Raw genomic sequence first — 26,544 nt, 5'->3', positions numbered from 1 at the left:
TTTTTTATAAAACTGTAGAGGAATAATTATTTGCAAAGTTTAGGGATTCGAGATTCGAGATTCGAGATTCGCGCGAGAGAGAGGAGACTTAAATGCGCGTAGGACATGCAAAAAAAGCGTGCGATAGGAAACGCTTTTTTTGTTTTTTTTTTGGGGGGATTTTTTTGGGTTTTTTTTTGGCCGCACTTGCCAAGGTCTCCGTGAGTAGAGAGTACTTTATATGCGGCATTTGTTGCGTTCAGAACTTCGCTGGCAGGATTTGACGCATGGATAATTGCATAATTTTGCATCAATGCAAAATATTTCCAGAAAATGGGTTGATTTTCTGCATTATTACTTGCCCTGATTGCTATATTAACTATATTGGGCTCCATAGTTATCATTTTCTGTTTCCATTTCAATTGGGTGCTCGCCATTTCTCGCAATTGACCTTGCTTTTTGGAGCTTTTTATTGTTTTTTTTTTTTTGGGGAGGGGGGGGGTGGGGGTGCTTTTTGTAGAAACCCATAGCACGAGTTTGGAGAAGCCCATAAAGGTCTGCAGCAGTAAAATGAGGTTTCTTTCTTGAGATTTTTCAGTAAAATGAGGTTGCTTTCCTGAACTTTTTCAGGCAAAAGGTTGTTTTTCTCCATGATTGCTTTTTGCAGAAGTATGCATAACTGCCAGACTTTATAATCAGCATGGTGATGTATGTTGAAGCTGCCCAAAACCACATATATGGATGTGGACAGCACATTGCAACCATTCAACATCAGAAGACCTTGCGTTCTGAGCTTGTTTGAGCTTCAGAGTGCTTTTTTCCTCCTGGCAGAGCTACCCATATTGGTTGGACTTGTCATCATAGCTGGTGAGATTGCCTGCAAATGTGATCATGAACATGAAAGCCGCTCAAAATTTGTAATCATATGACTTCGCAGACTACATGTTAGCTTCATCATAGCTAACATGGGCAATAGTTGAACTTCATCATTCAGGCATCTCAAAGATTTTTGAGCTTAATTAATAGGTACCCACCATCGCATGGCAATGGAGGACTTGCCGGATGATGAAAGTGATCTGCAGGAGGAGAGGGAGGATGTGGAGCATGAGGAGCCAGACGGTACTGCTCCACGAACAAATGGGCAGGAATATGTTATCGAGGAAGGCATACAATCTATGGATAGCGAGCATTCGAATTTCTCTTCACTTAGAAGCTTTGGCAGCTCGGGAGGAAGGAGGCCTGGCCTACTTAGGACAGTGCCGCGAAGGGACTCGCTCGATGTAGAAGCCATGGAAGTTACAGGAGCTGAACACCACAATGCAAAGGTCAGTACTCTTTTGCCCAAGAACTAGCGAAGGGGAAAGACCTGTCACAGAAAATGAGTGGTCAAAAGGCCCTCCTTTTAAACAAAACTTGGAAGCTCCCAGAAAAATGCTTGGAAATGCATATCGATTTCACTGCTCTAGTGGTGAAGAATTGGGGGTATCGATGCCACCTCCTTTTAAACAAAACTTGGAAGCTCCCAGAAAAATGCTTGGAAATGCATATCAATTTCACTGCTCTAGTGGTGAAGAATTGGGGGTATCGATGCCACAAAACTGTTATCAATTGAGCTATTTGTGTTTTATGGCTTGGTGTGTGCAGAATCACTCCTTTGCCACTACTCTTCGCCTTGCCTTCCAGACCATTGGCATCGTCTATGGTGATATGGGCACAAGCCCTCTCTATGTGTATAGCAGTGCTTTCAACCAGCTTGAAATTGGTGGGCCAATGGATATTCTGGGTGCTCTTTCAATCATCATCTACACTCTCACGCTTATCCCTCTCATCAAATATGTCTTTATCGTCCTTCACGCCAACAATAATGGTGAAGGTGCTGCTCTTTCCCTTGGTGGTCCAAAGCCTGCTGAATTGCTTGGATAGTGAAGACAAGTACTTTAAAAGTCAAGACATATGGAATTCTCTGAACAGCTTGTGAGTCGTGACACTCTAGGTGTATAAAATACTCTCTAATTGTGCCAATTTTATGGTGCAGGAGGCACTTTATCACTGTATGCACTTATCTGTAGATATGCAAAGGTTAATATGTTACCTAATCGCCAACCAGCAGATGAACGCTTGTCAGATTTTCGTATTAAAGTACCCACAAAAGGCTTGGAGAGAGCTCTGAAGATCAAGTATGGATTGGAGAAGAACTTTGTATGGAAAAATGTATTGCTTGTTCTCATTCTTCTAGGCACAAGTTTGGTGATGGGTGATGGAATACTTACACCCTGTATATCTGGTACCTTGCTATTCAACAACTTTTTCCTGCTTTCTTATTGTTAACCATTATTTGATCACCTGTACCTCACACTTACGGGCACATGAGAAATGAAATGAAATGAAATGTTATATTAACGTCTTCAAAAGGCCATAATGACCTATGAGAGAGAGAGAGAGAGAGAGAGAGAGAGAGAGAGAGAGAGTCATATTTACATCCTCAAAAGACCCAAAGGGTCTATGAGACCAAATAGTAGTACAATAGCTCCATGAGAATACCAGTCCATGGAAGAAGAACTCAAAGAAGAACTAGTTACCTATTCTGTGAACGTGTGTTAAATTTAATACAAGTAGCCATGTGGCTGATCAATATGCGAGTCTGTGAGAGGAGAGCATGCCTCACCTAATTTTAATACCATCCTCCTCCATGATAAGAGTGGAGAGCTGTGATGACGTCCATCGCCTGTGGTGGGCCTCTCCATGTTGCTGGAGTATGTAAACGGAAGGGCAACTGGACATGGAAAATCTTATCAATCATGAAATCTGAAAATACACATAAGCATGCCAGGTAAAACAAGATGACAAATCTACACAATACACCACACTAGGGGCCAGAAGATGGGCTGACCCCCCCCCCCCCCCCCCCCTTCCCTTTTATTGGTAGATTACCAAAAAGGAGTCTTCTTCCAATACAACTTTGCGGGTGCCCAGGGTTCACCACTGGCTGCACCTGTTTCTTCCAATACAATATGAAAACGAGAAAACATAACATAAACTGAATTTGTTGACAATTCTCACCACAAGTGAGCATTCCCGGCATAAAGCATATGTAGGACAACCATGGAGAGCCCATAGCACTCCCACATCAGCCCGGGACAGCTCTGCATCTTCATCTTCCTCCTGGCTCATAGAACTAGTCGACCAGCCTTATAGGGCTGTTAGCAACAGTCGACCAGCTCTTAGAAGCCACAGAAGGGGCGATTGGCAGCAGCACGCATTCCAGAAAGACTCCGATCAGCAAAAGATGACTCTCCCTCAAATCGGCCAGCTTTCTCCCCTCTTTTGTGCCCTGACCAGCAGCTTTTTAAGAGCTGTAAATAGGCGGCCAGCAGCAAGAAAGGCTCCCAGGAGTAGTCGACCAACTTCCATCGTACACCTGAATGGTTTCCGTCGCGATGGATGATGAGAGAAAGGCTGCCCACAGCTACAAAACTGGTCGACCAATTCCCATGCATCCAGAAAAGCAAGCGCATTCTCCAAATCTGAGTTTTCTACCAGTAATAAGGGCTCCCTGCCCGGAAATAGCTCAAACATGTGTGCTTTTTGGGTCCAAAAAGGGGGCGCCTACTAGAAGCGGGTATAAATGAAGTCCGGTGCCCACCTTATGGCTGCCACATGTATTAAATAAGTCCTGCCTAGTGTGAATAACTTATAAGTTGTTTGGCCACTTATAAGTGTGTGTGAACCTGCACCCATAATTATTAGTATATGAAACCATAAAGCTGTAAATTGGGTTTTTGGGTACACTTACCACCTGCAAAACACATGTAGACCACCTATCAGTCCCAAACAGGTGTGCACACATGTCCACAGGGTGCCCAGGCGTCCCCGTCCCCATGGACAACATGTATTAAATAAGTCCTGCCCAGTGTGAATACCTTATAAGTTGTCCGGCCACTTATAAGTGTGTGTGAACATGCACCCATAATTATTAGTATATGAAACCATAAAGCTATAAATTGGGTTTTTGGGTACACTTACCACCTGCAAAACACATGTAGACGACCTATTAGTTCCAAATAGGTGTGCACATACACGTCCACAGGGTGCCCAGGCGTCCTCGGCCCCATGGACAATGCAGGCAGAAATCTTATGCATTGTCCAGGTAAACAATATCAAGTCATCCAAAGATAAAGTCAAAGTCATGCACACACATGAGTGCAGCTAGACTGGAAGAAACACCCATTTGCTCAATTGTATCCGATAAAATGTCCAGGGCTCATGATCCTCCCGAAACCTACTTTGAACATATATACAAAAGATCTCCAAGATAGCTAGTCTCAGAGAATTTCATCATGTCAGGCTCCACGAGCCATACATGTACACCATGTCAGGCCCCACAAGCTACACATGTACTATCATGTCAGGCTACACCAGCCATACATGTACTGTCATGTCAGGCTCCATATGCTACATAGACACACCATGTCAGGCTACACTAGCCATACATGTATGTCATGTTAGGCTCCACATGCCACACATGAACAATAGAAATAGAAGCTGTAAGGGATTTTGTGTTAGAGTATATCCTGGATCTGCAGTTGGTGGGTGGAAGGTCTCGGGATCCTTGGGGCCAGCTCTCTTTGTGGTGAGCTCCGTGGCTACGTGGGGCCAAAGGGTCCCGGGATCTGGTAGGTGATTGATGGCAGGTGGAATCCCTTTGTCCTAGGGGCATCCTCTGTATATAGCAGGCGGGTGTAGTCCAAATAAATATTTGATGGAAGCCTGAGAGGCATTGTACCGACTCTTCACTCCTAGGATGCTATCTAAGAAGGGCCTTCCACTATTGATGACGAAGCTCTAGCAAGTATAACCCATGCATCTGTGATCCACATACTGCATAACTCTTGAGGAGGAGGCAAAGCCATCTTGGAAAAGACGGTGGAATCTCTCGTGAATTGTGCCGACTCGTAACTCCTAGGATGCTATCTAAGAGTGTATCATTCCGGGATCTTCTTTGTGTATATAGAGCAGAGTTACACGCTTCTATCTATCTCTCTCTCTCTCTTGTGCTGTTGTTTTCTACATTGCGTTTTGCTCGTGTTCCCAGATCTGGTCATCATCTCCGCTGCGCATTCTGACATGGTATTAGAGCCCTAGGCGCTTGATAGTTCTTGGGATTTGTGTGAGCAAGAGGGGGACTCTTGTGTTGCTGATTGGTGGACTGTACGGGATTGTTTGGGAAGAGGAGAAGCAAGAGGACGGCGGGCTGATTTGCTGGACAGCCACTTGCAGGTGTAAGTTCTTCTTTGTTCCCAGCCACCCACCCTTTTCAGAGTACATCCCCGCAATGGCAGATCTGTTAGAGATGGCCGAGAGGCATGTGAAGAGCCCTACACTCCCCACGTTTCCGATGGACCGTCAGTTGGACGGGAACAAGTACGGCATATGGAAGGTTATGATGGAATTTGTTATGGAGTCTTATGACCTTGCTGATTTCGTCGTTATTGGGGTTCCATGGCCGGAAGTAGAGGAAGGGGAGTTACCATCGATCTGAAAGGACCGGGAGGCACCGGCACAGATGTCGGATTGTGTCAACGCCAGGGTCCTTTCGTTTATCTTCCTCAACTGCACACCGCAGGTAATCAATCATGTAAAGCATATGACGCAGGCCAGAGGTATATGGCAGCATTTGGCTTCTCTTTATAACAGGGTATCGCCCATGAAGAGGATTTTTTGGAAAGTACAGATGCGGGTTATGAGCCCTGTAAAGTCGTTGACGATGCGGGAGCATATTAACAAGCTGCAGGCTCTTCAACAAGAAGTTCTTCAGGCTGGGAAGGAGATATCGTCAGAGGACATGGCCATAACATTGCTTTCACACTTGCCCTCTCAGTACTCAGCATTTTACTCGTTTTTGATTACCAATGGCAGGCTCAGCACCATCACGTGGGAGGAGCTTGTGCCCATGGTCTTGGACCTGGAGGAACGATTCAGGAACCCTCCTCAGGGTGGAGGTTCGGAGGCCTTAACTGGCCAACGGTCGAAAGGCCGTAATACGGGCAAAGGGAAGGCTTCATCGTAGAAGTCTTCTAAGAAGAAGTCCGTTGTTGACTGCGAGAAAATAAAGGCAGAGAGGACTTGTAATGATTGTGGCGAGAAAGGCCACTATTTGAGCCAGTGTCTCAAGCGGAAGACCGAGAACAATGAAGATTCCTCAACAGCAATCATGAAGACTCCGGCTTTTGTGCACTTGGAGGTGATGGACACCGATGTTTCATTTTCTTCAGGCAGGGAGGAGGTTGGAGGATTCTCCGCAACGGATACTCGGGAGTGGATTCTAGATAGTGGTGCTTCCAAGCACATGACTCCTTCCCGTTCAGATTTACAGGATCTCTGCAGGTATTCTGGTCACATTCTTACCGGGGATACATCCACTATCCCAGTTCACAGTGAGGGCAGGATGGAGGTAGTTCCCGATGGCAGAGGGGGGAAGCATTCCTCCCAGGTGTTGTATGTTCCGTCACTTGGTTTTCATCTGTTGTCAGTGCATTAGGTTTGCAAGACTGGTGTACGGGTGGAGTTTGATGAGCATTTTGTTGCTCTCCGGGACAAAGCAACAGGCTAGGTGGATTGGGAAGGCGGAGTGGAGAATGGAGTTTACAAGCTTTCAGCACTCTCTCTCCCAGGTCCTTAGGATTGTGATGAGTGGTAGTTTGGTAATGGCCACTTAAGTATGGATACGCTGCAAGTGCAGGCTTTCTGAGCTCAGATGGTGGATAGCTTGCGAGTTGATGGGAGCAGTTTGGCAGGAATTTTCTAATACTGATGTTGGGCAGTTGAGCTCATGGTTGTAGATGACTTTTTGGGAGGCAGGGTTGTGTATCCTGTGGTTTCTGCGGCATGCGAAGGATCATGGACTCTTTTACACAGGAGGGGGATTGATGGATGGAGTTCGACTCCACGGTTGGAGTGACTCAGATTGGGGAGGAAATCCCGACACAAGGAGATCTACTTCAGGCCCAAGGGCAGTTTTACGGAGCAATAAGAGGCAGTCATCTTTTGCCTTGTCGACGACAGAGGCAGAGTACCGGGCTGCTTGTGATGCTGCTTGTGAGGTGATGAGGTTGCAGAGGTTGCATTGCAGGATTGGGCTTCCACTGGAGGAACCCATGGTCATCTAGAGGCACTTTGTTCGTGAACAGATCGTTTTGCTGATGACATCTTGCTAGAGTTCTGTTCGACGGAGGACAGTACGGTGGACCTCTTCACGAAGTCGCTATCTCAGGATTTGCACAAGCGCAACCTAGCTCCCTATGGTTGGTTTCACAGCCAGGAGCTGAGGGGGTGTTAGAAGTCATCTCCTGTCTTTATGTTGACACCAGGGCCTTTGTTGTGGGTGTGCTAGCCCTTGTAGGTGTTTTCTCAGTTTTCCTCACTTCTCGTATTTTTTCCCACATTTTTTCCTATTTTTCTATGGCTTGGGTGGAAGCCCTGTTGTGGGAGGACCTCTGAAGCTGGCCGACTGCATCTGGACATGCTGTTGCTGCTGGCTGGTTTTGTTGCTTCAGGTCCACGACGGTCGACCTCCTAGATGAGCTGGCCGACACCCTGTTGCTGGCCGACTGGTGCTCATGGCTGGTCGTGGAGGTTCAAGCCCTGTCGGCTGCCCTACAGCAGGCCGATTGCTGTATGGGGGCCATATAAAATGGCCCCACAGCCCTTGCCACATATTATATCATTCCAGGATCTTCTTTGTGTTTATAGAGTAGAGTTACACGCCTCTATCTCTCTCTCTCTTGTGCTGTTGTTTTCTGCATTGCGTTTTGTTCGTGTTCCCAGATCTGGTCATCATCTACGCTGCGCATTCTGACACTAACACCCCCTCTCAGCTCCTGGATGTGGAACCAACCCCAGTGAGCTGGAGTGCTGTTGGAGCATCGCCTGAGGGAGAGACTTCGTGAAGAGGTCCGCCGCGTTGTCCTCCGTCGAACAAAACTCTAGCAAGATGTCATCAGCAAAAAACTTCTCACGAACAAAGTGACTTTGGATGACCGTGGGTTCCTCTTGTGGAAACCCAATCCCGCCAAGTAACCTCTGCAACCACACCACCTCGTCGCAAGCAGCACCACAAGCAGCCCGGTACTCTGCCTCTGTAGACGACAAGGCAATAGTTGGCTGCCTCTTGCTGCACCATGAAATAGCTCTTAAGCCAAGGGTAAATCCGTAGCCTGATGTAGATCTCCTCGTGTCTGGATGTCCTCCCCAATCTGAGTCACTCGAACCTTGGAGTCTGACTCCATCCATCGTTCCCCCTCTAGTGTCATAGAAGAGTCCAAGATCCTTTGTCTCAAGTCCAATCTGGTGTTCAGCAACCAAATCAATGAACCAAACCGCTTCCGATACAAGGAGGCATCAACTTGCTCACAAGGATCATCAAGTGTAACTTTGGTATGCCAAGTCTTGGGAACCTGCTGAAGACCATACAAGGCCTTCCGGAACCTGTAAACCACCCCCTTTGAACCCGGAACCTCAAAGCCCAGAGGCTGCTCAACAGACACCTCCTCCTGCAAGTCACCATATGCCACTTGCATGGCTTTCCTTTCCCTTTGGAAAGGGCTTCCTCAAGTGCAGGAGGTTCTTTGTCCCAAATGATACGAGACATCAAAGCATAGTTCACTTGTAAAGGTTCCTCTGGCTGACAAACACGAGAACTGGAATGTTCTTGCCTGCTGCCATCATCTGGAAAGCCATCCACCATTTTGTCCCAGAAAGCTTGCCACAATGCCACAGCATATCCACTTTCAAGTGGTCATGACGAAACTGCCACAAATCACCTAACTGAGAACTTGTAAGAGGAGAGAGTGCTGAGAGTTTGTAGATCCCATTCTCCACTCCGCCTTTCCATACAATCTAGCTTGTTACTTTGTCCCATAGAGCAACAAAATGCTCATCAAACTCCACTCGTACGCCAGTCTTGCAAACCTCATGCATTGACAACAGATGAAAACCAACGGATGGGACATAAAGAACCTGGGAGGAATGCTTCCCTCCTCTGCCATTGGGAATGATCTCTAACCTGCCCTCACTGTGAATAGGGATAGTGGACTTGTCACCAATTAGGATGTGACCTGCGTGCCTTCTGAGATCCTGTAATAACTCTCAGGAAGGAGTCATGTGCCTGGAAGCACCACTATCCAGAATCCAATCCCGAGTGTCCCTAGCGGTGAGTCCAACAGTCCCCCTACTCGAAGAAGATGAAGCATCTGTGCTCATAATCTCCAAGTGCACAAAAGCTGGAGTCTTCACGGTTACTGCTGAGGAATTTGCACCCTTCTCGGTGCTCTGCTTAAGACATTTCCTCCAATAGTGGCCGTTCTCGTCACAATTGTTACAGGTCATCTTTGCCTTCAAGGCATCATGATCCAATTCGGGCTCCTGCTCAGAAGACTTCTCCTGTGAAGACTTCCCTTTGCCCTTACTATGGCCTTTCGATCGCTAGCTAGTCAAGGCCTCAGAACCTCCGCCCTCCGCCCTCTGCCCTGTGGAGGGTTCGTAAAACGCTCTTCCTGGTCCAAGACCATAGGCACAAGCTCCTTCCATGTGATGGTGTTGAGCCTGCCACTGGTGATCAAAGAGGAGTAGAAAGCTGAGTACTGAGAGGTCAGATGAGACAGCAAAGTGATGGCCATGTCCTCTGAAGATGTCTCCTTCCTAGCCTAAAGAATCTCTTGCTGAAGAGCTTGCAACTTGTTGACGTGCTCCTGCATCGTCTAAGATTTTGCAGGATTCATCACCCGCATCTGCACTTCCAAGGAGATCCGCTTCATGGGTGATGCCCTGTTATATAGAGACACCAAATGTTGCCAAATCCCTCTGGCCAGCGTCACATGTTGTGATATGATTAATCACCTATAGTGTGCAATTCAGGAAGATGAAAGAACGCACACGGGCATTGACACGATCCCATAACTATGCTTCAGCCTCCCGTTCTTTCCGAGTAGATGGTAAAAGCTCCCCGTCCTCCAACTCCGGCTAAGGAACACCAACCACAATGAAATCAGCCAAGTCATAAGACTCCAAGACAAATTCCATCATTACCTTCCATATGCTGTAGTTGGTCCCGTCGAACTGTTGATCCACAGGGGATGTGGGGAGAGTAGGGATCTTTACGTGCTTCTTAGCCATCTCAAGCAAATCTGCTGCCATCTCGGGGGGTGATCTTGGTCTTGTGAAGGGATGGTGGGTGGGAAAAAATATGAAGAGGGGGCTGCCTTCCTTGCTTCGACCTGCTTCTCCACGTCCCATATGGTCCACTGAAGTCTCCAATTAGCACCAATCACGAACAGTCCCAATACTCTCACAAGCTCTCCAAGGTCGTCAAGGTCTTCAGCAGTCCTGCAAGCTCTCCAATATCAAGCAACCTTGAGCTCTAATACCATGTCGGAATGCATTGCGGAAATATGAGACAACTGCTGTAGAGCACAAAACGCAAAAGAGAGAGAGAGAGAGAGAGAGAGAGAGAGAGAGAGAGAGAGAGAGAGAGAAAAGCTGTATAAACTCTGCTCTATACACAAGATCTGGTACAAGATGATACAAGGAAGTGTGGGGGGAACAAGGTGCTATATATACCACCTTGGGCAGCAGGTCGGCCAGTGGAAAACGGGCTGACAGCCCACAAAGGTTTCCACGACTGGAAAAAATCCAGTCGGCCAGCAACATGAAAAGTTGGGCAGCACAGTATGAGTCGGCTAGTATAGACAACCCCCCACAACCAGTAAAAATAGGGAAAACACGGGGAAAAATGGGAAAAAAAGGATAAGAGCTCCTGGGTGGGCACACCCACAACAAAGGCCCTATGTGAGCACTATGGTACAGACAGGAGATGACTGCTAACAACATAAGCATGTAATGCTCCTGTGTCTCTACTTCTCTGGTTGTGCATACCCTGCATACCCGTGGCTCCCGAGGGACGCCCTCTGCAAGTTTCAATCTGTAGACGGTGTGATGATACTCTCAGCTGGCCAATAGTGATCCGCATGGCATGTGACATGTGTATGGAGATGTCCAAAGATTATGATGAAGTCATCGTCGGAAACTTGTAGGAGGTGCTCCCTGCAGAATGAAGTTTCATAGCGAGCTCAGGTGGGGACATCCCTGTGTGACTTGTGTGTAGTCCTATCAGGTCGAGATGCATTAGGTGGTTGTTCTCTTACTTGAAGAAGTCCAAACTTCATTGAATTTGGGAAAGGTGGTCCATCCGATGGCAATGTCGCTCAAACTAGGCGACCACCCATGAGTACCAGGACCTGCTCTATCCCTCTCGTGTAAGCTGCATGGAGGACTCAAGTGCAAATCATGGGAGGCAGTCTATGATGAGCGGAGATGCTCCAAACTTAGCTAAGATGATATCATGTGGTACTGATGAGTTGCTCTGGATCATGTGCATCATAACTTGCGCAGTCTCTCTATCACCCTCCAGTCATCCTCTCCTAGATTTGGTCCCAGGAGGAGGCACCCTACGTTTCTCTAGGGCGCACCAAAGTGCCAAAGAGCTAACACTTGGTGCGATGCTCCTGGAAGTGGGTTTGGATCCATACCCCTCCCAGCCCCTAACGGCAGGGAATTACTCTCCAGAGAGCAGAGACACTTAGAGCCCGCAGGAGACAGAGGACACCTGGCTTTCGGACACCACGCCTATACCAGAGAGAGATGACAGAGATCAGAGCTCAGTTTCACAGAGAGGGTGCGGAGCGACTGGCTCGCTTCAGAGCACACCCAGGCATGTTCTTCAGGGAGCTGTGGACACCCCCTTCACTGATGTATACCATTTTATACCCCCAGTATGGTACAGGATGGAGCTAGCTAGGTTGCATATCATGATTGTATACTCCATGCATATAGCTTTGCATTCTTCTAGTAGTAGAGCTCCATTCCCTGCACACCCAGATTCAGCTTTTTTATTCAGTACTTTTTCATTTTGTTGGGATGACAGAGGATACCCCATACAGGTACTCCGATTTGTCTCATAGGCCGAGTTCGGTCTTTTGGAAGACGTTAATAAAATCTTTCTTTCTTTCTTTCTTTCTAGATGGGCTAGAGTGCATACCCTCTCGAGAGGTGGGCCTAGGCTGCTGGTCTCGTGGAAAATGTTGGGCCAGTAAAGGTCGCACCAAGGTAAACATAAGATGAGACGATCCCCACTTGGGCTCCTCTGTATATAAAGCTGTCTTGGGGTATGAACGTGAGATCTCTCGTCATAAAGCCGCTGCAGTGCATAGTGGTGTCTCTGTAGCCCCTGTGTGGAATCACAAATCAAGACTATATCTTCCGCATCATAAAGCAAAATAGACACCACTGCCTGGGCAAGCCATGAGCCCCGTCCCCCCAAATCTGTCTACAAATGATGAGATCTTGTCTATATACTGTTTAAATAAAATAGTGTGGGAGAGAGCGGACAGCCTTGTTTGAACCCAATAGTGTTGTTGATATGCCTTGAGAGCCCTGCTGGTGAGCGGACCCAACTGCTAATCATGGCTTCGTATAAGGCCATCACCCCCCATATCATGTCTGATGGGAGTTGGAGCTCCTAACGGCAATCTAGGATCCGGGATTGAGGGGCAGAATCTAAAGCCTTCTGGAAGTCCACAAAACAGCAGTATACCTTTTGCTTCCATGCCTTCCAATAATAGCTTGGAGAATAAAAATATGATTCAAGGTAGAATAGTTTCTCCTGAAGCTGGCATGGCCTGTGGCTCTGTCCTTGTCTCTTTGTCAAAATACTAATCTCAGCCTCCAATACCTGTGTGAAAATATACCCAAAACTGGTATTTTACCCAGCCTAAAAGAGGGATTTATTTTGGGTTTTTTTGTCTTGCTGCTGGTCGACAGCCGTCTCTGGGCCTTCGACCAGCAGCCCAACACCATATATATATACAAATGCTTCATAATTCAGCCAAAAACACATTTCCAAATTGGGCTATCATTACCATAAAATGGGGTGGCCTTTCTTTAAGTTCCCTTCACTCACATCGCCACCCTATTCTTTCGAATGTTGTGCATCTTCATTCTTATCATCATCATGAAATCGTGAGCAAATCTTTTTGCCGTTTGGAATATCGTTACCACATTTTAACGTTCCCATCATCTACTTTTCATCTTTTGTTTACACTCTTTATTTCACGGTCTTCGCTTTCTTAGCTCTCTTCGCTTTCATTGCTCTCACTGCTTTCATTACGTTCATCGCCCTCCAAATTCAGTAGCAGCAGTTATGGTTGAGTTTGAGAAACTCTCTGCCATTCTCGACGTCATCTTACACCTACCTTACCTCGTGATGGCAGCACACCATCTGCCCAGGACAACAGCCCTCTCTGCTCTGTAGATCTGCATTTGTCTGCATCTTACGGAGTGCCTTTGCCTCACATCGATCCGAGCCTTCGTCACCCACCGTGCTTAATTTCCGATCTCGTCTTTGCTTCTTCGACGGTCTACTACTTAGAGTCACCTCACATCAGAGGGCCTCTTGTACTGGATTACATTCATCATTATACATACACTCACTCATCCATTTCATGCTGTGTTGATTTGCTTTGATCTCTCGTACATCTGGTCCTTTCGTCCTTTTGCCCTTTTGTTGGTGGTGCTCCACAAAGCCCAAAGGGGATGGCAGTCCTGTGAGCCAGGAAAGGCTTTCGGGCAACGCATGGGAGTATAATCCTCCAACGGTTCCAAGGGAGTATAATCCTCCACGGGGTGGAGTTAGAGTGCCAGACTCATTTCTCAGGAATGAAGACCAAGACGGTGTTCAGAGACAGGGCAAGAACGGATTGGGGACTGGATGGAACATATGCATAGATCTTATTCAGAGTTAAGAGTGGATTTGGAGACCGGGCCGGGCATTCAGTGAAAAGGTTGCCAGAGTAGGAAGGATGACAGGGGGACTCTGGGAATAGAATGGGATGATGACAGTCGACCAAGAAGTAGATTGGAATCCCGTCATATAAAGTTTAGCAGAGGGGGATGTCATGTGCACACACATGTACATGCTAATCACAAAGCTAATCTTGGAGGCAACATGATAAAGACTCACTAGAGACATAGACTTGGAGCATTGGTTGCTGTTTTGGCAAGGAGAGTGGACCAGTAGGGGACATGGGTGCTGTCGGCTAGTACACAGAAGTGGAGGATCCAGTCGGCTGTAGCACATGATTATTTGTGTCCAAGAGCTGGCCGACCAGCAGTCGGCCAGTTCACATGGTCAGCCACCTCATCGATGTATAGCCCAAATAGTGTAGGAGAGAGTGGGCATCCTTGCTTCACACCTATGGTGCTAGCAATAACATCAGATAGCCCCCCGGGGCATTGTATGCGCCCGAGGACCTGCTCATATAAAGCATAGATGCCCCAAACCATCTCTGATGGGATCCCCAATGACTTTAGGCACTGGAAGAGTCTCTCTCGTGGCACTGTGTCAAATGCTTTGCGGAAATCCACAAAGCAGCAGTATAATCTCTTCTCCCGCGCCCTAGCTTGGTCAATCAGACATCTCAGAGTGAATATATGGTCGGTAGTGGAGAAAGCTCGTTGGAATCCAGCCTACCCTGGTGCTCGCAGTCCCTCCTCCTCTGCATATGAGCTCAACTCTGCCTCGAGCACTATGCCATAAAGTTTGGCCAATGTATGACCAATCATGATAGTCCTGTAGTTGCTGGGGTCTAGCATGTCTCCCGCTTTGTGGAGAGGCACGATGGTGTGCATAGTCCACTCAGCTGGTAAGCCCTCCACTAGTGCCCTATTAAAGAGGTGAGCAACACAGGGTCCGAGTGTGTCAGCCACATAAATAAGATGCTCACTCTGTATACCTATGTGGTTAGTCGATCTCCCATGTTGTAACCGGTGGATAGCTCTCTCTACCATCGATGTTCTATGGATAGGAATCAACGGCTGTGCCTCTTGATGGGAAAAAAAGCGTTGATCCCAATGATCCAAGTGCAAGTTTCTTCCTTGATTTGACCAAGTACCGTTAAAGGTGCAGTCAGATCAGTTGATCCGTAATGATCTTGACTACGTTAGAGTAAAGAGTTATCCTAGTGGAATCGACCATTCTTTCCGGGTAAAGAAAGTTTTTCCGGTTTCGGTTTTGGACAAACCGACGGATTAGTCTCTTGTCCGGATATCCGTGGTGGGCGAGGCCCCGAGTGTGAGACCCCTACCCACGCATGATGTGCTACTTCCGCTGCTAGTACCCCGAATCCGTTGCGCGGTGGAGATCGGGATCTCACAGTTGGTATCAGAGCGAAATTGAAAGCTAATAAAGATAAGAAAGTAGAGGTGGTAGGGCGGGACTCTTGTGGCTCTGGTATGGGCAGCTGCTGAGGGATATGGTCGAGGCTCTTTGCATATGTGTGCCATGTGTGTGGATCCTCAATCGGGGTACGAGGGCGAGGCTTTCTCATCCTGCGCCATGCAATGGCTACATCTCTGCTCATGAGTAGGTGGTATATATCCCAGTACTATGCCTCCTCATATGCATGCCTCTTACGGCGTGTGAGGGTCTTCATCTGTCGGCTTGCTTGTCTCTGTGTAATGGTCCCCAGTGCTCTCTGGGCACGGAGGTGTCTATATAGCTCTCTCACTCATCATCATACCACCGATTCTGGGGCATGCTCCCAGATCTATCTGTGTGTGCAATGTGTGTATGATGGGGGAAAGTGCGGGTGGCTGCCATATGTAGTAGAGATGATAGCTGGGTGGTGAGTGTGTCTAGAGGTGTATGGAGAGAGAAAGAAAGAAAGAAAGAAAGAAAGAAAGATATATTAACGTCTACAAGAGGCCAAAGTCGGCCTATGAGACAAAAAATAATACAACTGTGTTCTTCCGGTCATCGGAAGAAAAGAAAGAAAAGAAAAAGTGTGCATGTGTCGAGATACAACTGTGAATCATCATGGATCGGTGGAGCCCATATACAAACAATATAAGGGGGGGTGGGGATGTGGATGGAGTGCTAAGGCAAGATGCATCTCTATATGTTGGGTAGTACAAGCATGCTATGCAGATCTATGTCTAACTCCATCCAGTGCCACAAGAGGGATATAAGATATCATACATCGCCGATGCTGAGGTTGTGAATGGCGTGAACATGTACCTTGAGTCTGAATGAAAGCGAGCTAGCCTCTCCTGTGTCTGCATCTAGTGTCTTATTCGGATAGCTGCTATCTCTTGGTGATGGAGTCGGGGTGCTCTATGTCCAGTCTGTCTAGGTCTCCTCCTGGCTTTCAATTCCTCTGCTCTCTGTGCGGTCACCCCACGTGGTACATCAGCTGGGACTGGCATAGCTCTTTGGAAGAAATCTGTGAGCTGGACTGTCTCCCACCCCTAGTGGGAGTGGGTGTCTGGAGGAGTCTCTCTCGAGAACTATGAAGCTCTAGTAGTAATCTGCCAAGCTGTCGCTGGTCCGAGGCCTCCATCAACTGATGTAGTGAAGAGTGCTCCTCAAACAATCCTGCATATCTGTCTCTGACCCCCTGGTGGGCTCTACATCTACATACAAAGTGATCCTCAGCCTCCACCTTCTTGCGGCACAATCTGCATATCCGCTCAGCTGTGGGAACCCGTGCCACTCTCCCAGCCTCTATCTCTAGTTGATGTGATGAGACTCGTAGCTGTCCAATAGCAACGCGAGAGCTGTGTGGCATGTATACATCCATGTACCGCGGTCGATGTATAAACCCATCCCCTGAGATGCTCATAAAGTGGTCTCTGTAATACAGCATCTTCGGTGGTAGTGGGCTCTCTGGTGCTGTCCATGTCTCCTGTATGTAGTGCTGCCATATGTCCTGTCTCATCACTCTGTTCCTCTCATTGAGAGAGAGGTAACCCCGTGGAGTAGACTGATCATAGAGAGAGAGAGAGAGAGAGAGAGAGAGAGAGAAAGAGAGAGAAAGTTATATTAATGTCTACGGAAGACCCCAAGGGCCTATGAGACCAAAAGTAATACAATGGTACCATGGATATACTGAGCCATGAAAAACTGAAAGAAAAAGTAAAATGAAAACATCTGACAGTACATGTGGTCCATGGAGAGAGAGAGAGAGAGAGAGAGAGAGAGAGAGAGAGAGAGAGCTTCTATATTAGATCTGTTTGTTCTTTTTTTATTGGGTAGAAAGAAAAATGTTTAGTAAGTGCAACCCAAGCTTGAATCTAAAACTCAACAATTGCTTCACCTTGTGCAGTTTTATCAGCTGTTAGTGGTCTCAGTATAGCAGTGCCAAATCTAAGCCAAGGTACCACTAGGAATAGTTCTACAGTGTTTTCATTTGTTTTTCTAACTGATTATCTTTAATTGCTGCTGTTTTTTTGGGTGCACGTGAGTGCGTGCGTACATGCGTGCATCATGCATGTGTGTGTGTGTGTGCACGCTTGTGTGTGCTGGAGAGGCACGACCTGCACGACCTGTGCGACCTGCAAGCTTGTGCGCTTCTGCGACCTGTACGACCTATGCGACTTGTGCGACCTGTGCGTGTCTGCGACCTGCACGACCTGCACATCGTGCACCTCTGAGACCTGCTCGTTGTGCGCCTCTGTGACATGCTCGTTTGTGTGCCTGCATCCTGCCAAGCTGCAACCTTCGACCTGTTCTGCTGCATTCTCTGCGTTTGATGTGTGCGCCTGGATCTTTTGTCCAGCGTCCCCTGTGATCTGCGGCTTCTCTCGTCCTCTTTTCTCCTTTGTACATCCCTTTCTAAGTGTGTGTGAGTGTGTGAGAGGGTCTTCGTACAGTGATCTCTGCAATTATGGCGGCTATAAAGGAAAAGGAATCAAGAAACCAGGAAAAAACATTTGGAAGTCAACAACTCAGGGGTGCTCCATCAAAATGAAGATGCTCAGTTCCTCTATGATGTGCTGCACAATGAGTTTGAACATATTCAGAGAACCTAGGATAGGCCTGTACCTACTCTCAAATACAAACTCAAGTTGCCTTCTGTGGTCTCACCAATCAGGAAATATTCGTAAAATGCAATCATAGTGTTGTTTCCGGGTAGAATGCCAAGCCCACGGCAAGTGATGTTGCACAATGGCTTCAGTCTTTACTGGGTGGCAATTATGTGGAGGGAGTGTATTATGCAGAAAAAGGATTTTATGAAGTGCTGCTCACTGAAAATCAGTATAAGCTACAAATGCTAGAAAAATTGCCATCGTACTTGGAAATCAATGGTGCATATCTTACAGAAAAAGGATTTTATGAAGTGCTGCTCATTGAAAATCAGTATAAGCTACAAATGCTAGAAAAATTGCCATCGTACTTGGAAATCAATGGTGCATATCTTACCGTGGATGCCCATGAAAGATTATCAAGCACTCATCAAACATAGATGCCTAGTATGGGTGGAAGTAGTCAACTTTCCTAATTACATGCGAGAGGATTTGCCTGGGCTTGCTGCTTCTCTTGGTACAATCATATGCCCACCTCGTCCTTCGGGTAATAGGAACAAGTTTTATATACTTTGAGACACGACCCAACCCACGCCCTCGTCCATTACAGTGGAAGTAGATGAATTTCATATGGGTGAAGCTTACCATGAATTGAAATGGGGTGTATTTGCTGGTGGATGTTACACATGTGGTAAATTTGGTCATATAGCCACTCAATGTCCCATAGTGTTGCATCCTCCACCTCTTGCTGCGGTCTCACAGCCGACACCAAACGTCAATGTGAAAGTTCAAGCACCTTTTGTCACAGGCGGGCAAACTAATAAGTAAAAAAAACAACCTCATCTTTTACAAATGCACATGTATCGTATTCACAAGCTATGCAAAAAGGCAAAGAAAAGGGAAAAGAAAAATTGGCAAATGATGGTTGGCAAACACCTAAGAAATCAGTGTTGCAACCATAGTCACAAGGAAACTCTGTTTCGGGGCCTATCGGATCGGAAACTCCGTTTCCAATGTCACCCGTTTCTCGTTTCCTTTGTGCCGTTTCTTGATGAAACTCTTAAAGTTGCATACAAAATCTAACTATGTTGTTTCAAAGAAGCCGTTTCTTATCCGTTTCCATTTCCAAGAGTAAGTCGTTTCCATTTCCGATGTTCCGTTTCCCGTTTCATGTGACTATGGTTGCAACGCAGGCAACCGTTGCCAACACGAAATTGGGCCTTGGATGCTTCCTCCTCGCACATGGATGCGTCAAACTCGCAAAATAATATTGTGGGCAAGTGGAAACAAATGGTGGAGCTGCATGGAGCTCAGACTCTTATGGAAGTGCAAGAGATGGAATTGCAAATGCAGGCACACGAAGTTGAAATGCAAGAAAATATGTTGCATAATGATGATGGGGAACACATGCAAATGGCGTAAGCCTGAGTAGGTTGTGTCATCTACTTTCTTGTATATATTTCTCACGGTAGTTACTCTTAAATGCTTTACGTACAATTTCAATGGCCTCTGTGATTTAAATAAATGGAGGCATTTTTGGTGCTATGTAAATATGATGAGCATATACTTATGGGCGCTCATGGGTATGAATACCCAGGAGCTCCCTATGATTTCGGTTAGTATATGCGAATTGATGCATGTGATCGCAGCCTTGAAGAGAGACTCTGTGAAACTAGATATAGTTTGCTTGCAAGAACCTAATCAGAATGAGTCCGTAGGCCAAGTAGGTCACTTTGCTGGTTATGGCATCTTTTATGCTGGCCTGGGTGCATTTTTTGGAGTTGCCTTGTTGGTCCGACATGAGTTCCAACCGGTTTTAGCGCATAATGACCCGGATGGTCGCTGGTTGGTGGTTCAATGTCTAATAAATGCTGAGATATATTATTTTGCAGCTCTTTATGTGCCAATTGCTTCAGCCAAGAGAGCAACGTTATGGGCAGAGATTTGTGGCTATCCTTGGCTGCATAATGCTTTCTTGTGTGGGGATTTTAACAATGCCCCTCAGCATGGGGATAACTCGTGTGGACATTCGCATATGCTAGCTTCTGAGAGGTTCCATTGGAATGGAATGATAAATACTTTACAGGCTATTGATTTGTGGACTCAAATGTGCCCTGGGATGTCTGGCTTCACTTTCCACCATAGGGCTTTTTCTCAATATCGAGCCCGCTTGGATAGATGGTATTTATTACATGTGGTTCAATATGATGATTTTATATGCAAAATTTGGGTGGATGACTCACAAGTATTATCTGATCATGTACCTCTGTGGATGGGGCTTTACTGCGATGATCACCCTTTATACCGCCGTTGTCCACTTCTCATTAATAATTGTTACCTCGCATGACATTTTCCATAATTTGGTCAAAGAGGTCATTACACCGCTTAAGTTGCAAATGCTCGAAAGCACGGATGTGGCTTGGTATCGTTTTGTTCATAGGATCCAACTCATCATTAGAGACTATGGTCACTGGTATATGCATGAAGAAAAACAGAGAGTCCATAATGCAAAAGCAACTTATCAAGCTCTGACGACGGAGCTTGCTTACATGAGGAATCTTTCGGTGTTTGAAGAAGAGGATGTATACAATGCAAAACATGGTCTTGCTGAAAATGACAGACGTAAGCTAGAAAAATGGCAAGTCAAAGCCAAGCAACGCCCGTTCAAGGATAAGGGATGCTCTTCAAAGGATTTCTTCAAAAGCTTACATTTTGAACGCCAAAAAGACACCATTAAACGTGTCAAGACCTTGATGCAAACTTGGACATATTCCAAACAACAATTGGCCGATGAGTGTGTGTCCCACTATGTGCATGTCTTTGCTACTATAGGTCCTGTTAATGCCCAAGTTCAAGCTGCCAAGGATAAGTTGCTCTCTCAGTTTCATGCATAGTATCTCAGGAAGAGGCACTCTCCATGGAACAATTCTTCACGGAGGAAGAATTGTAAGAGGCAATAAAACAATTGGGCACTTGGAAATCTCCAGGTTGGTATGGTTTAACTCTGGATTTCTTCTTGCATTTCTGGTATGATCTCAAACATGCATTGCTTTTCATAATAAATGATGCTTGGTGTACTTGGAAAATGCCCAAATCATGGAAAGAAGGGCTTGTAAAACTTCTCCCAAAAAAAAAGCCAGTGTGAGACCTTTGTTGATTAGCGGCCTATTACTCTAATGCTCGTGGTATACAAATTGGTCACCAAAATGTTGGTCAATAGGGTAAAAGGGGTATTTTATGCAGGCTTACACGAGGCACAATATGGTTTTGTCCTGTGCAGACATATAACATATAACATGGCAAATGCCTTCATTGGGGTTGAATATGCAAAATATACAAAACAAGATGTGCTTATTTTGCAAGTGGACATAAAGAAGGCCTTTGACACAGTGCAATGGGATTTTATCGCGGCGACCATGTGCAAAATGGGCTTTGGAATTAAGATGTCCAATCTTGTGTATTGGTTGTATCAAGGCAGTGAGGCATCATGTATTCTTGATGGTGAACTCTTTGACTCATGGTCTTTGGGTAAGTCCGTGTGTCAAGGATGCCCTTCGAGTGTCTTATTATATGCCATAGCGACTCATCCTTTGCTTCTATATATGGATCATCTTACTCGGCAAGGTGCCCTTAATGGTCTTCAATTGCCCTCTGGCAAGTATTTTCTGGCACATGCTTATGCAGAGGATTCCTTCTTCATGCCACAAGATGATCATCGTGATCTTTACGTTGTGATGGATGCCTTGGATCTGTTTGGTACAGCTGCTGGTCTCCGAATTAATTTCCAAAAATCCAAGCTTATCCCTCTCAAACCACAAGCTTGGCACAATGTCTTATGGCCAGGGGCTCTTGTTCCCTCCAATCAGCTGATTGGACATTTAGGTTACCCACTTGCATGGCATACGTCGTTCGAACTCTAGGCTGATTGAAAGGACAGCTTGGTATTTTCCGTGTAAAGTGCCCAAAAACCACCTCCTAGTAGTGAGGGTTCCATGCACCAAATGTGGCAGACTTCAAAGTGGTGCACAGGGCTGCTAGCATCTGTGCCCAAGGCTGTTTTTGAGCTGAAAAATGAGCAAGCAAAGTGGCTTTCCTGGCAATGACATCAGTATGAATGTCGAGAATGTTGATGCCCCCATGATTTCTTGGCGTACAGAGTTTGTCCTTTCGCATCAATGTGAGGCCTTTAGTATTGTGTTTGGCTTTCCAAAGTATCTCTAGTGTAGCAGACGTGTACTCATCCAAATGCTTCTTTGGCCAAGCAAGTAGAGGCAAGAAGAGATGTATATATGTAATGAGAATGGACTGCACTATATAGAGTCTGACATGTAAAGGCCATGTGGCCAACTTCCAGTACTGTAATTTAGCATTTATTCTTTGCAAAACCGAGCTCTAGGTTAATCATGGACTGGAAATTGCTGACAAAGAAACTGGAATGGCATGGAAGATCACTGGAGGTTGGAAACACCATGCGCCTAGAAAGCATACGTTGGAGTAGGTTGTTTCATGCTCCGTTAGGCCTTCTTGAACCATGGAAAGCTTTCTTCCTCTCACAAAAGAATGTACGTTTCGTGGCGGATGTGGTAAATGATGAAGGCTATGTTATCTCCTTCCTAGAGGCAGGTATGGGTTGGGCATGCACTACAGGCCTATATGGCATCTCATACGCAACCTCTTGTAGCCTTTTTAGCTAGTGCCTCTGCTAAATCATGAGCATAGCTACCAGGAGTTTCAGAAACGCTTGATTTGAAACGGGTTTCAGAAACGTTTCAGAAGTTTCACAACTTTTTGAAACGGCAAAAAAAGGTTTCAAAGAAAAATACAAAAATATATATATATTTTTAATATTGAATGTACAGTAGTACAAGAAATAAGTGTTTAGGTCTTACTACTTAGCCTATTTATTTCAGCAAGCAAAATACTTGAAAAACATGCCTCATAAGAAAAAACATTGGATTCATTATTATTCAATGTAAACAATGATTCAATGCTAGAAAACAACACCCATATTCATCTCTCTACAATCCACATTCCATACATGATACTGATTGAGTGTCTTGACAAGTGCTTGCGCATCATTCCACCAAGTCTCCCTCATGACCATACGAGCAAATGAAACTGACTTTGGTGCATCTTTGTCATCCCATGTTGCCCACTCACGATATACCACTATGCGCATTAGGCCATGGTGCACCCTCATGAGCCTCTCCACCACAATGAACATGTAGGCAAAGCGGGTTTTGGATGGCTTCAAGAGCTCTAGATCAGAATTGGTATACATGCTCAGCACTTTAGGCCTTTTGGTGACAAAGTTCACCATACTAGAGGCTACAGAAAAAATGTTCCTCACCCAATCCAGCTTTCCCACATCTTCTATCATCAAATCAAGGCTATGTGCAGCACAAGGTGTCCATACAATCTTGGGAAACTCTTCTTCAAGTATCCTTCCCATGGAAACACAATTCGGCCCATTGTCTGTTATCACCTGCACAATGTTGTCTGGGCCAATCTCTTGTATAGCTTGGCGTATATGCCTGAAGATGAACTCCCCTGTCACCACTGTCCCCGCCATAGAGGCATCAATGGCACGAATAAACATACTGCCTTTGCATGAGGAGACCAGAATGTTATAAACACTCCTCTTCTTCACATTTGACCAGCCATCACACATCAAAGTACACCCATACTTTACCCAAGTAGCCTTAAGAGGCTCCATCTGTGTCTCAACTGCTAGCTTCTCTCTCTGAAGCTATGTAGTACGTAAGGCCTCATATGAGGGACCATCCCACTCACAACCTATGCGTGAGATTGCTCTAATTGTTGTCCTCCATCGAGTCGTCCGCAAAATATTGAAGGACAATGCACACTGCACAAAAAGCTTGGTTATCTCCCGTGTTGCCTCCTTCATGGCAGCCTTTTGAAACCCTGCCTTCACATGCCCTTCCTTCAACAAAGGTAAAGTTGTCCTCTTTGCTCGAGGTTGTGAACTAGAGCTACCCCCAACAGTAAAAGTCCCATGATACTGACTTTGCATGTCACCTATTGTAGAAACTTGCTTTTCCACAGTCATGGCAGCCTCTCTTAAATGATCAGGATCCACGATGTCCTCAACAGGAAGGCCTACTTCCTTAGCCTTCCAAGCCTTAAGGCTTTTATAAATGTGCCTTAGTACGACCTTACAAGGTCCCACCCCATGGCCCTTTGTATGTGTGAAGTGTGCCTTCAACCGTGTAATGCTGCCAGGATGCACTTCTGCACAAAAATTGCACCTCCATTTTCCCGAGCCTGAGCCTACATACTTGCTCTCCCATGTGACATTGCTCCACAAGGGATCCTGTGCGCGAGGCATCTTGCAAAGTTGCAAGCAGCAAGAGAAATACCCTGTAACCTGTTGCCTGCATAGGTTGTGATAAAATCCCCATTTTAGTTATGGGAAAAAAAGCCTAATATAGGCTACAGGCAGTAGGCTAGAGCAGCCTGTATGATGTATAGTTAATAGTATACTGTATAGAAACTAGAAACATGAAACACCTGGCTTACCTTGAGACTTGGCACTCGGCAGTAGGTTTGGAGTCTGGACAGCAGTCGTGACTCATGAAGGTGGGTGGTGGACAGTTCACACTGCACAGGCTACAACACTCGGTTGGGTGAAGGTGAACACACAACAGTCAGCCACAGCACTGCAGCAGTCGAATGGACAGGTCAGTCGTGAACAGCAGTCGTGAACAGGGTGGACAGGTCACAGCAGTCGGGAGTCGCCAAGCAATCGGGTCACGGGTCATGGGTGGAGTCGTGGAGGACAGCTTCAGTCGCTCGGCGCAGGCGGTAGCAGCAGCTCGAAAGTCGAAACGTGTGCGGGTGTGTGAAAGTACACGAAGTACACGTTGGGCGAAAAGATATGATAAGATCTTTTTTTTAATAGATAAAAAACGCGTTTCAAAGTATGAAACTTTTGTGAAACATTTCAGTCCGTTTCAAATGGACTGAAACGAGTTTGCTACTATGATCATGAGGAGCGTTTGAAGGACTGGTGGATTGCTCCACCTCATGCTACAAGGTTACACGAACTAACAGCTAAAAGGGTCTATATCAAAATGCTTGCGCCTCCTTGGATTGCAGATCATGCTAATGCTCTTTGGATAATGCATAAAACAGAGAGATGGTGGGGTGGTTGTTTGAGGAGCATATGGAAAAATGGTTTGCCACTAAAAGAAAGATTGTTCCTTTGGAGATGCATTGTGGGAGTTTTGCCTGTCGGTGTGTTTTGGAAAAGAGGCACATCACTGCAGCAAGATGTCACCGTTGCATGCTGCGTGATGAGACAGTGCCTCATTCGCTATGGTATTGTGATTTCTCTTGTGCTCTCCTGGACAGTCTCTTAGGGCGTCTTCGTATGCGATTCCCAAGAGCTCATTTTGGGAAGACATTTTGGCTTTTTGCTCGGATTCCACAATGATATGCCAACTTTGGGGTATTTTTTGCGTGGACTACTTTTTGGGCATTGTGGACAATATGGGAAAATAGAAATCAGATGCATTTTGGACATATTCCTTTGGATCAATACATCTACCTTCAACGCTTGTTGAGACAGTCTCTACATGACTGCCGAAACTTGCACCACATAGATGATCAGCAAATTGCAATACATGGCCTTCTTTGACTGCTTCTAGGCAGTCAATTCCATGGGCCCTATATAGGGACCTCAGTTGTATAATGATGTTTTGTTTGTGGGTATTCACCTCGCAATGAGGTTTCCCACTGGTAATATAAGAATTACTATATAAAAAAAAAGTGTGTGTGTGTGTGTGTGTCCTATAAAATGTGTATCATACAATGTACAGGGTTTGTGTTCCTATGATAAATGGAGACTTGGTTGGGAATATGTACAAGGTTTGTGTTCCTGTGATAAATGGAGAGTTGTTTGGGAATATGTACAAGGTTTGTGTTCCTGTGATAAATGGAGAGTTGTTTGGGAATATGTACAAGGTTTGTGTTCCTCTGATAAATGGAGACTTGTTTGGGAATATGTACATAAGATGTATCTTGATATCATATTTTTTCAAGAGCATAACCAGCATGAATTTGCTGGCAAGACAAGTTTCTTTGATGGTTACTATATATACTACGCTAGCTTGAGTTCTCTTTCTGGTGTTTGTGTGCTGATCAAGCTGATTTTAGAGCCTACAGTGGCTTATAATGATCCAAAATGGTAGACTGATTATTTTGCAATGTATGCTCAATGGGTAGCTCTACGAGTTTGGCTCTGACTGTGTCCCTAAAGTTTCAGCCTGCCAAACTCTTTTGTGGCATTTATGAGTCCGTATCCTTGGTTGTCAAGTGCTCTTATTTGTGGGGATTTTAATAACTCCCCTTCTCCTTAGGACAATTCTCGGGGTCATTCACATATGCTTGGTGGCCTAGAGAAATGTCGTGGTTGATCTTGGATTGAGAGATTTATGGACAACCACTTCTCCTGATAAGAGAGGTTTTACTTCTCACCATCGTGCAAGATTGGATCATTGGTACCTCTTGCCTATAGATCATGTTGACAATTTCCTGTGTCGTATGTGGATTATTCTTTAAACCTTTCTAATCATGCATCGGTTTGGTTGGGTTTGTACTTGAATATGCCTCTTGATGAAGCTTCCTCAC

The 26,544-nt window shown here is 45.9% G+C and overlaps 1 protein-coding gene across 2 annotated transcripts in view; it reads left to right on the top strand.

Moving 5' to 3' along the window:
* Positions 1 to 115: 115 nt before the first annotated feature.
* LOC147635566 (putative potassium transporter 12) overlaps positions 116 to 26,544 on the top strand; it is a 124,072-nt gene continuing 97,643 nt past the window's right edge. Inside the window, exons 1-6 of one of the 2 annotated variants that reach the window (XM_086802906.1) lie at positions 116 to 554; positions 647 to 846; positions 1,006 to 1,304; positions 1,624 to 1,852; positions 2,015 to 2,263; positions 17,193 to 17,243. In XM_086802906.1, the coding sequence (XP_086659032.1) occupies positions 690 to 846; positions 1,006 to 1,304; positions 1,624 to 1,852; positions 2,015 to 2,263; positions 17,193 to 17,243 (985 nt within the window). In that variant the 5' untranslated portion in view covers positions 116 to 554; positions 647 to 689. The remainder of the gene's footprint in view (positions 555 to 646; positions 847 to 1,005; positions 1,305 to 1,623; positions 1,853 to 2,014; positions 2,264 to 17,192; positions 17,244 to 26,544) is intronic. The other variant, XM_086802907.1, reaches the window with a different exon arrangement.

The sequence above is a fragment of the Cibotium barometz genome, chromosome 9 (assembly GCF_041138505.1).
Source record: "Cibotium barometz isolate CiBa-2024 chromosome 9, ASM4113850v1, whole genome shotgun sequence".
NCBI lineage: Eukaryota > Viridiplantae > Streptophyta > Polypodiopsida > Cyatheales > Cibotiaceae > Cibotium > Cibotium barometz.
This window is presented reverse-complemented; position numbering and strand designations above follow the sequence as displayed.